Below are 11,587 nucleotides of genomic sequence, written 5' to 3' on the forward strand. Positions count from 1 at the left end.
TTTTGCAACCAATAAGCTGTGTCTGCCTCTCCATTCACCAGCCCGCCCAAACGACCGAGTAATATTTGCATCATCTCGAGTCGGCTCCGGCCGTCCGAGACAGTTTCCACTACAGAAATAATCTCATTTGGAAGTTCTAGCCTTGTGATGCTTCCAAATCTGTCCCTTACAGAAGAGATGCAGGTGATCCAAGAAGGATTGTTATTTAAACTAACTGTACTGCTGACAGGGTATTGCCTGAATGTGCAATGGTGATGTGAAGGGTTTTGATGGATATCATACAAACTGGTTGGTTGGATGGATTAATGAAGACTTTAGAGAGTCACCCTGAGAATCCTATTTTAACATGATAAGCAACTTGGAGGATATGACGTATAGAGGAAGAATTGTGATTCTTCTGATCCTGAAAGGAAGTAAGCAAAAAAAAAAAAAAAAAGTAAAAACTAGGTGAGCTTGCAAACAAGAGAGAGGAAGAAGAAATCAGTTTCAGAGTGTCCATAATTAAAATGTTAGAGAATGCTTGCTCTATAGTAAATCCCTGCAATAAAATTTAACTGTATGTTGGTGAAACACTGCACTATCTTTTATGTCTCTGTGATTTCCCAGGGAGAGGAGGAGGACAAAGGAAAAATGATGATATTTGTAAGAGTTTGGTGTGCCTGTAGGTCAGTGTATAGCAGTAGTAGCTCCTGCTGTCAAAGATTACTGTCAAATGCAATCACAGCCAAGGCACTGCCACTATCTGATTTATGAAATTCTTCCACCTCTCCTGTTAATGAGTGCCTTTATTTACTTGTGGACATTTTTTCTTTCTTTTTCAGTTTTCTGCCGTATCTACATAACAGAACATTCCTATGTCAGTGTGAAAACTAAAGTATCTGCTTCAGCTCAGGAAATACTGAAAATTGTAGCAGAAAAGATCCAGCATGCGGAGGAGGACCTGGCTCTAGTTGTTGTCACATTCTCTGGTGGTAAATAATTTTCATTCATCTGAATCCTAACCTTTTACTGATTCATCTATAAAAAGATGGTTGACATTTTCTGGCACAAAAAATATAGCTGTTCCCTATGAGTCCACAGCTGGATGACCATAGTAACAATAAGGAGCTGCTTACTAGAGATTGGTTTCCATGACAACAGCTAATTCTTGGATTCTGTTGGATACTGCATTTTTTCTCACTAGGACTGGAGTGCAAAGGACTTCCAGTGTTTAGAAATATGTAATAAGGCTTTCCTGCAGATAAGCTCCTAATTTTATGTTTGAATTAATTTGGGGAGGCACTGAGGTACTGCTTGCTTTAAAAAGAGGACAAAGAGCATTGTGTGCCACAGTGACTCCTTCATTTGACAGGATAAGTAATGACTATTTTATAGTGGGAAGAATTTGTGAAATATTAATATCCAAATCAATCCATAGGATGTTTTCCCTGATGTGAGGCTAGTTTATAACCTGGTTGTGATGGGAAAGGGGGAGTGGGGGTTGATGTATTATTTTAGTCTTAATAACAAAGAGGGGTTATTGTCTCTTTTAAATAAGCTTCTGCCTGTGATCTCTATTTTAGGGACCTTCCTGGCTCCATCATTTTTTCTGGTGTCTATCAGGTCTCCAGGTCTTTGTAAAGCTGTTTGGCTTCATTGTCTCATCCTCATACGTTCATTGAATACAAAGGAGGCATTTTAACTACATACGAAAAAAAAAAAGCTGAAGCCATACAAAAAGGCTAATGAGAAGATTAAAACTGATGGGTCAGATTGTCCACAGATATAAATTGGCATAGCTTCCTTGAAGCTGAGCATTGAACCCCATGTACACAACACGCTTCTTATTTTTCTATGAAGCTAATAAAATTCACACCAAATATTGGCACTTTTATTTATATATCTGATTTGACAGTGAAATGCCAAGCTCTCTATGTGGAACGCAAATAAACTTTCTTCAGGGCCAGCTTCCTGTCCTACAAGTCTAAAGCCTGGATCAAAGCAACCATGCTGCAGTGTCCCAGTAGGAGATGTGGCCAGGGAATCCACTGAATTTACAGACAAAACTTGCCTTAGTCCTGCATGTACTCAGGCCTACCTTCAGTGCTTTCTCAGCACTGCAAAACCACTGTGATTCTACTTCTTTTCCAGTCTTGTTGGGCAGCTATCTAGGAGAGAGGCTAGATTTGCTGCTAAATAAGTGTTGTGGATAGCTGTTCAGCTAGCCTCAATAGCTAAAGAAAATTAACAGTTCATAAGCAAACAGTTTAGAAAGTCAAGGACTTTCTCGAACATATATGTGGAGAGGAATCACTAGGATGATAACTACCCCTTGTCTGTTAAATTAAAAAAATAATTAAAACTTAACAATGGGAATATAATTTGTCTATTAATATAAGTAAAAAATTGTTACTCATTTATGTAGAATGAATTAATCAGATGTACCAGAAATAAGCTGCCCTGATTGCTGTATGTTGTCAGCAATGTGATCTATATATGCTTTTATGTAATGAAATTTGCATGAGCTAGAGATGTGCTGCATCTTTTACTGGTGGCAGCAATATAAGCATTAAAGAGTAAATGTAAATTGTATCAAACTACTTAATAAACAAAGCAGGATGTTTTTCATACAAAATTACCTTGCAGAGGCAAGTTGTGGGGAGTGGGGAACACGTTTTATAACTAGTGATTCAAGTAGTATCAGATACTAACGTGTACAAGTGGTCAGCCTGGATAGTCATGATGGATGCCCTTCTGATCTTGCCACTTGTAAATCTATGAAACCCCCTCTGCATCCTCGTCATTTATGGACCTTGGGAAATAGAAAGTTGTCTGCATTACCTTCATTGTACCCATATCTCTTGCAGCTCTGTGCTAAGACAGTAACTATGATCAATTTTATACTTCAGGTCTTCAGCTCGTGACCTCTAGGGGTCAGGAAGGAAGTTTTTTTTCCCCTGATGCACAGTTAGTCAGATATAGTCTGGTGTTTTTGCTTTTGTTCTCTGGGGGTGTGGCTTGCCTGCAGGGATTATCTAGATACTTGATGCCTCTAGCACACAACAGTTTAGTCTACTGAGAATTGAAATTTTTCAGTCTTACTAACCTACCTGGAATATATAGCAGGGTGCTAGAATAAAATTCAAAGGCTTGTGGATATATAGGAATTTGGACTAGATGTAGTTGCTTCTATTCTTGAAATCCATAAAAGCTAAACAAAAGATACTTCATGGACTTCATTATTTCATAGACTTGAAAAATTCTGAGCATCTCTAATGCAGCTGCATAGAAATGGTGCTTTGATTGTATTTGCTGGATGCTATTTGAACAACATCTGATGGGTAGACGTGAACAATTTTATTAAGTTATTAATACTGTGTACGTTATGTTATTATAGTTAATAAAGTAGATGTGCCTTGAGGAATATTTGTTACATGTTACTTTACTGTTTACATACTATATATACTACTCTTCTGAGGTTTTCCATTTTTTCTTTTTTTTAAAGAGAAACATGAACTACAACCAAATGACCTGGCTCTCTCAAAATCACTTGAGTCATCCAGTCGTATGTTTGTCTACCGAAAAGATCTGAATGACACGTTGGTAAGAAATATTGTATGTCCTAGAATTCCATATTGTTCAACTTTTTTGAGTGCCTGTTGAGGACACCAGGTTTTTCAGAAATGATACTTGTATTGTTAAGTTTTCTAAATTCCTTTATAAAAGCTGTCTGAACTTATGTAAAGAAAGCAACTTTCCCATAAATAATTATACTGGCACAGTCACTGTCAGTAATTTACTAAACTAGATATGCCTTTTTAAAAAGGTTTCTGACATTAAATGTCTTTACCAAACAGCAGTGCAATTCATAAATCATAGAATCATAGAAGTAGGGTCGGAAGGGACCTTGTAGATCTTCAAGTCCGAACCCCTGCCTGGGCAGGAGGAAAACTGGGCTGAAATGACCCTAGCCAGGTAGGCATCGAGCTGCTTCTTAAAGACCCCCAGGGTAGGAGCCAGCACCACTTCCCTTGGAAGTTGGTTCCAGATCCTAGCCGCCCTGACTGTGAAGTAGTTCTTACGGATGTCTAATCTAAACCTACTCTCTAACAACTTGTGGCCATTATTCCTTGTTATCCTGGGGGGCGCTAGGGGAAACAAGGTCTCCCCCAAACCCTTCTGGTTCCCCCTAATGAGTTTATAGACAGACACAAGGTCCCCCCTCTGCCTTCTCTTGGGAAGGCTGAACAGGTTCAGGTCCTGTAGCCTCTCATTGTAGGGTCTGCCCTGCTGTCCCTGGATCATGCGGGTGGCCCTCCTCTAGACCCTCTCAATGTTGTCCACATCCCTCTTGAAGTGGGGTGCCCAGAAGTGGACACAGTACTCCAGCTGTGGCCTGACCAGTGTCACATAGAGGGGGAGGATCACTTCCTTGGCCCTACTTGAGATACACCTGTGGATGCACGATAGGGTCTGGTTAGCCCTGCCGACCGTGACCTCGCATTGTCAGCCCATGTTCATCTTGGAGTCAATGATGACTCCAAGATCCCTTTCTACCTCCGTGCTCTCAAGAAGGGAGTTTCCCATCTTATAAGTGTGCTGCCGGTTACTACTGCCCAAGTGCAGCACCCTGCACTTGTCCGTATTGAAACACATCCTGTTTTTGTTAGCCCACCCTTGCAACCTATCCAGGTCTTTCTGCAGTCTTTCCCTCCCCTACTAGCGTGCCCACCTCACCCCGACCTGTCCACCACCACCCTCTGAGTACGACCCTTCAGCCAATTAGCAATCCATCTGACTGTGTAGGCATCGATGCCACAGTCGCCTAGTTTTTTAATGAGGGTGACAATTAAATCATTGTCAAATAGACCAAAGTTTATATACAGTTAAATCAGGAGCAGGAAAACTATGGTTTGTGGACTGGATCTGGCCTGACCAGGGATTCTGGCCTGCCTTGGTATGTCTTGACCCAGGCATAGGAGGCAACCTGGACCGTGGCATGTGCAGCCAGTCCCCACTGCCCCTGGGCATGCAGTGGGGTTGGGGTGGCACCAGTCTCAGCTTCCCAGTAGCCCCAGCCATGGTAGGTCTTTCAGCTGATGCTGCTAGTGTCACCACTGCCATGGGACCCAGCCCTACTGCCTGCACCTTGGCACATCCACCCTACACCCACTGCCAGGGGCACTGAATGGAGTGGGCACTGTCTCCATGGAGACTGGCCCATGACTCCCGAGGGCAGTATGCACTCAGCCATGATGATGAGATGGAGCCACACATGGGTGAGGACTGGTATATGAGAGCAGGATGGGTGAGCAAGGTTGGGATCACAGGGTGGTAACAGCACAGGGCCAGGGCCTGGGCAGTTGGGTGTGGGACAAAGAGGCCCGGCCCAGATAGGGTCAACTGCCCCCTCACTGGGCTGGGTCAGTACTCCCACCTGCCATACTGGGTCAGCACCTCTCTGCTCCCCCCCACCCCACTACGCCAGGGCAGTACCTTGCCCCCCTTCCCTTCCATGCCATTCCTGGTCACAACAGCTCACCAAAATTCCTTAAATGGCCCTCCAACTCCAATAATTGCCTACCCTTGAGTTGAATCCTTCGTATTTCATCATCACAAGTGCGTGAAACAATTTGGTCAACCCCATGCCTGTTACTAGGAAAACGAGCTATTAGGGTTGTGCAAAGTAACACTGTACAAAGGTATCTGGAAGGAGTTCTAAACCTGCCAGCTCTAGAACCAGACTTAGTTTAGCCATTTTAAGGCATAGCACTGGGTACATCTGCATGTTGCCTTGTGCCACATAGGTATAACTTTAGGTTAGGGACAGAAGTTACACATAAACCAGTTTAAGTTGTCAGAAACTGATTGAAACCTATAACAGAACAGAAGTTCAGTGCACATAAACCAGTTTCAGAATGGCTGAAACTGGTTTAAGATAAACCTGGTTGGATATAGTATCAGGCTTAACTGATTTGAGTCAGACTGGTTTATGAAATTTCTTTCTTAGACCCCTTCCTGGTTCAAGTACAATCAGAGTCCCCCAGCATCTCAGCATGCTTTCCAGCCCTGAGCTGTGCTGTCTGCTCCAGCAGAGAAGGGTTTGTGGGGAGGGGGGCAGGGGCTGTCCCTCCAGGCAAATCCCAGCTGGGGTTTGGGACCAGAGAGGGGTATAAAGCTTCCCTTCCCCTGAGTACAGAGCTGCTCTTCCTGGCTAAAAATTTACTGTTGGCTACGACTGTGGACTACAAATCCCAGAGGCACCTAGAAGCAGGAAGAGGATGTGATGAGCAACACTGCAGAGTCCTGATGCTGTGATTGTGGGCTGCAAATCCTAGAGACCTCGGGGGCAGCAGGAAGAGGAAGCAAACACACAGCCCTTGCTGGCTATGTTCCAGAGAGCCATGGTCTAGCACCCCCCAGGTTCTGGCCTGAGCCACTGCAGGCCTGTGGCTGCATTTCCTGAATCAAAAGTGAATGTTTATTTAGTTGTTTCTCAGTTTAATCTCTGCATCTTAAGTTAACTTGCAAAGACTGAATCTACTCAGCCTCGGGCTGTTTGACTGTGTGCTTAGCCTTAGAAGCCAAATTATGCCTAGTCCATGGAGGGGGATGCAGGTAATGGTGTGTGTAGGGAGTGGAGTGTGGTCAGGATGAGGAAAGGAGATGAAAGGAGACGATGGAAGCAGTCTAGTTTCCTTGTGTCTCTGTTACCTTGTGAGGCCAGTACGTAATAGCAGTTTCTGCTTTCTGCTGAACTTGGGGACTGTTATTTTCCCATGCTTCCTGGGGTGGTAGTCATCCTTAGGATCACACAGCAGCCATTGGAATTGGCTTGAAACTCATGGGGAAATACACTCCAGAGCAACTCATGGCATGATAAAACTTCACATCAAAGTGATATGGTCATGGGCATAATTTGCAATTCATGCTTCAGCTGTTTAGCAACATATGTGTATATCCCCCTTCCCCCCCCCCCCCCAAATGCTTTGATACATTGGCAGTTATCATTAAGGTGTGTACATTTGTCTTAGGCATGAAAAATGTTTGTCTTCATTTTATGGGATCAGTGTATCCCTTAGAACTGACGTGTTGATATCATTATAATGTATCATCCACATTGTCTACTGTGTCAGAGCCACCTTTAAAAATGTTAATACTAGCAAAAGCTTTCAGTGCAGACAAGTGACAACCAATCTAGTTTCATTAGTTACATAATAAAAATTACAAAATTTGCTGTAAATGGTTAAAAAAAATAGTACCAAAATAATGGCTTACTGATAAAACCATCTTTCATCTTGGCAGATGACTCATACATCAAATTTCAGGTTGATGAGATTAAAAAAGTAGTGTGAACCTTTGAAAATCTGAGTTTGTAATGAAAATAGCAAATGATCCTTAACAGCAGTAGTGTGAGTAAGCTCCCCTCAGTAAGCTAAGTATGTTTCATGAATCAGACCCTACATTTTGTTACCGTTTGCTGACAAGTGCATTTAATATAGGCCATTTTTCACAATAAAATGGACATTCTTGTGGAATTTGTAAATGCGTGTTCAGGGAGTTATATGCATTTACCATAAATCTGATGTGTTAACACAACATTCTTTTATTTTTAATACAGAGCTTGCTAGTGCATTAATTCAGACCATGGGCCATTGTAATTTCAAGGGTTTTGCTTTCATTAAGCTGACTGCTTGGTCAGTGTTTTATAATCAGGTTTTATAGAGAGACTGAAGGCCTAATTCAATAAGAAAACATTGATCATGCTGTCCTGTTTCCTAGGCTATTTCTTAAATAGGCGGTAACTCATTGAAGTTGAACAGGGTTAAAAAAATTAAGTGCACTCACGGAAGATTACTGTTTTAATGCTGTTTTTTTACCTCAGCACAGTAGCTATTTCCATACAAAACATTTGGGAATTGATCAGGATCATTTTGCATCTGTCCATTGATTTAGAACCCTTTTGCTGAAAATGAAGAATTGCAACAAAGGTCTGTGAGAATTTTGGGAATTAACACCTGGGATCTTGCCTTGGAATTAACGAACTTTGACTGGAGTCTTTTTAATTCAATTCATGAGGTAAGAAACAAATTTTAGTGGGGGTTGTTTTCTTTTTTAATGCAAGGTACCAATGCAAGAAGTCATTACACATTAGAATACAGGTTCCTAACGGAAAAAAGAATAAATAATTTAAAATTCATACTGAAAGGTTTACTCTGCCTTTCATGCAAGTGAAATTTATGCAACATCATGTCATTGCCAGGACATTGCAATGCTTTGATCATAGAAATCAGAGAAGTAGGGCTGGAAGGGAACTCCATAGGTCAACTAATCCAACCCCCTGAGGCATCCCTATCCAAGCTGCCCTGTACAAAACCATAATCTAACCTCTTAGTAAAACTACCATCAACTCTGACACAAGACATAACACCTTAATCTGCTACACGTAAAGCAGAGGGACCACAGCGGCCAATGTCCTGCTTCTGTAACAGGTTGTTAATATCTGCTCAAAAATCCCAGGTGGAAGGCTATGCTCCCTACTACAGAGGAGGCAAACACTCCCAGGGTTCATATCAGTGTGACCATGGGATGTTACAGCATTATGCTGGAACTCGTGATATTGCACTTCAGCATCATATTTTGATGTAACAGCTCTAAAGCTTTAAAGCAACAGTTTTAGGTGGTATTGTTACTGTATGTGTCCTGGTAGATACTTTGGCAGCCTTTAGAATCCTGTAATTAAGTCTGTCAAATAATCGCAGTTAATACATGCAATTAATGCATTAATTGATGTTTGTGTTAATTTTTTTTAATGCATTAATCGTGCACATGGTTTTGGAGCCTGCACCCAGGCTCTGCTCAGCTGCCATCACTGCTGCCTCCAGGCCACCCAGGAGGCAGTGGTGGCAGCACAGAGGACTGCAAGGCAGCTGGGATGTGGGCTCCAGGCTGATGCAGTGGGGGAGGAGGAGCACACACAAACAAGCAGCTGCAGCCTACACGTGGCCAGGAACACAGCCCAGTGGCATGTAGAGCACCTCCCAGCACGTAAGTCTGTGGGGGAGAAGGGGCATGGTGGGGAGGGATGGGTGGGCGGGGGGGCGGGGAAGATTGAGGCCCCCATGGTGAGGGAGGGAGTAGGACGGGCTGGGGTGAATGGGCCCTGGGGCTCGGGCAGGTCATGGGACAGAGGGCCATGTGCCTCCCAGATTTGTGTGCAGGGCGAAAGTGGGCTGGGGTTCTCCATGCCCTGCTGGCTTTGCCTCGGGAGCCACACACTGGCTACACTCCGTGTCTCCTGCCTGCTTGGCAGCAGGATGCACAGCATGGCATCATACAGCTCTTGGAGCAATGGAGCAGGGCTTAGAGCCCTGAGCCCACAGTGCATAGCCCACCTACGCCCTGCATAGAAAACAGCCCTGCACACACAAACGTCATGCCCCCTGTGGCTCTTCTGGGGGTGCTTGCAGCAGCAGGAGCTGCACCCCCCTGGCACCTGGACCACGGCTCCATCCCACGACCTGCCCTGATCTCGGGGCCCCATTCACCCCTGCCCTGTCCCACTCCCTTCCTCACCATGGGGCCCTTGATCTGTCCCCCCACCGCCCCTTCCCTCCCCCACACTCCTTCACCTCCACAGACTTACCTGCTGGGCAGTGTGTGTGTGTGTGTGTGTGTGTGTGTGTGTCTGCCTGCCTGCCTGCCTGCCTGCCTGCCTGCCTCTCACTCCTAAAACACAGCCCCCCCAGCTCTGCTGCTACCCCTCACTCTGACCCAGAGTACCCTGCATCCTGCCAGGGCATGCGGGAAACCCCCTCCCCAGGCTCCAGACCCCACACACACATCCCCACTGCCCCCCCCACACCTTCACAAATTCCCACACGCACCCCACTCCCACCCCCAACCATACAAAGTACCTGCATAATTTTGCATAATTTGAATTTGTCTGCACATTATTTTGAGTTTTTAGCTGTGTGATTAAAATTGTGATTAATTGTGACTCTTTTTTTTAATTGTGCAACTAATTGCGATCACATTTTTTAATTGTTTGACAGTCCTACCTGAAAGATTTTTTTTTAACCCAGGTCATAAAAACCCTACTTTGAGCTATTTCTATATAAATACATCTCCTTTGAAAGGAACTCCACGCATTTGTTTCATGCCATTAAGCACAGAAAAAAATCATGATTTGAGCAAATCCACTGGATGATTATTGCTTCTGGTGAGGTAAATATATTGGGTTGGGTATAATCACCACTTATAAAGTAAGAGTCAAGAAACAAACGGGCACAGTTGATTTTAGGCCTACTCCAAGACCAATTGTGCTTTTCTCTTAACTCCAATAGGCTTTGGAACAGGCCCTCTGAATCACAATTAGTGCTCCCTCTAAGCTGCGTGGTGTGCACGGCCACGCAGGCATGCTCATGTTGCACTGCCAGATGCGCCTGTGCGGCCGTGCATGCCACGCAGCTTAGAGGGAGCGCTGATCACAATCCAAAATTCTCAAGGAAATCATATGGAAAAGGGTAAAGTCAAAATGGAAATAGAACTGTATCATCAACTGAAAAGGCTGACGGCCCTTTTCATTTCATATTATTTCTATGAGTGTTCTTCTATTTTCAGGAGGGAATTCTTTTGTTCATTTTAGACTGTTTAAAGCTAGAGAAAGGAGAGTTTATTTAGGGAACAAAAAGAACATTCCCCTTCCTCTTGTTTCCTGAAGCTTTCACTATTTTAGGAAGGCACTTGGAATGAACATTTTTCGGGCACTGGAATGTTCAGATATGAGTTTTCTCAGACTGGAACCAGAAATGATGAAATACTGGGGGAGACAGATTGTTCTTGTTGTGTTTCCAGCTGTGACAGAACTGCAGGAAATCTCACAAGAAAAACATAAATTGCAAGATGTGCAGTCCATTTGCAAATTCTGCTGAGCCTCTAAACTTTGTCAAACTAAACCTAACTCTGAATCATTTGACCTTTGTCATCAGTTATTTAAAAAAAAATCCTCATATAAGTAGTAACTATTAGTTACCAAAGTATTTGAAATATATTATATGTTAAATAACGTCAACTTGATTGACTGGCATGTTTATAAAAAGGCCCTAATAATACAATACTTGTCTTCCAGCAAGAGCTGATATATTTCACCTTCAGCAGACAGGGCAGTGGTGAAAACACAGTGAATCTTAGTCTTCTGCTTCAAAGATGCAATGAAGTTCAACTCTGGGTGGCCACAGAGATACTCCTCTGCAGCCAGCTCTGTAAACGTGTACAACTAGTGAAAAAATTCATCAAGATTGCTGCCCAGTAAGTTGGTAAATTAAAAGTGGAAGCCATGGGTGAACAACATACTTTTTCTTTTTATGTTTTCCTTTTTTTTTGTTTTGTTTTGTTTTTGTTTTTGTTTTTTTGTTTAGTGGGGGGAAAAGATGGGAGGAGGAGGTAGGCAAGGGAGTGGTAAAAGGTAATGTATTGTTTACCTTTCAAAGTCTTGAAGAATTTGCTAGGCAAGATGTGTGTACACACACACACACACACACACACACACACACACACACACACACACACACACACACACACACACACACGTGTGAATAACAGAAAA

General features: G+C 43.3%; 1 protein-coding gene across 2 annotated transcripts in view; it reads left to right on the forward strand.

Moving 5' to 3' along the window:
* RAPGEF5 (Rap guanine nucleotide exchange factor 5) overlaps positions 1-11,587 on the forward strand; it is a 265,239-nt gene that overhangs the window by 221,011 nt on the left and 32,641 nt on the right. For both annotated transcript variants that reach the window (XM_025210018.1, XM_006028585.3), the window contains 4 exons: positions 822-971; positions 3,485-3,582; positions 7,936-8,058; positions 11,111-11,289. In XM_025210018.1, the coding sequence (XP_025065803.1) occupies positions 822-971; positions 3,485-3,582; positions 7,936-8,058; positions 11,111-11,289 (550 nt within the window). The remainder of the gene's footprint in view (positions 1-821; positions 972-3,484; positions 3,583-7,935; positions 8,059-11,110; positions 11,290-11,587) is intronic.

The sequence above is a fragment of the Alligator sinensis genome, unplaced genomic scaffold, assembly GCF_000455745.1.
Source record: "Alligator sinensis unplaced genomic scaffold, ASM45574v1 scaffold1112_1, whole genome shotgun sequence".
Classification (NCBI taxonomy): Eukaryota; Metazoa; Chordata; order Crocodylia; family Alligatoridae; genus Alligator; species Alligator sinensis.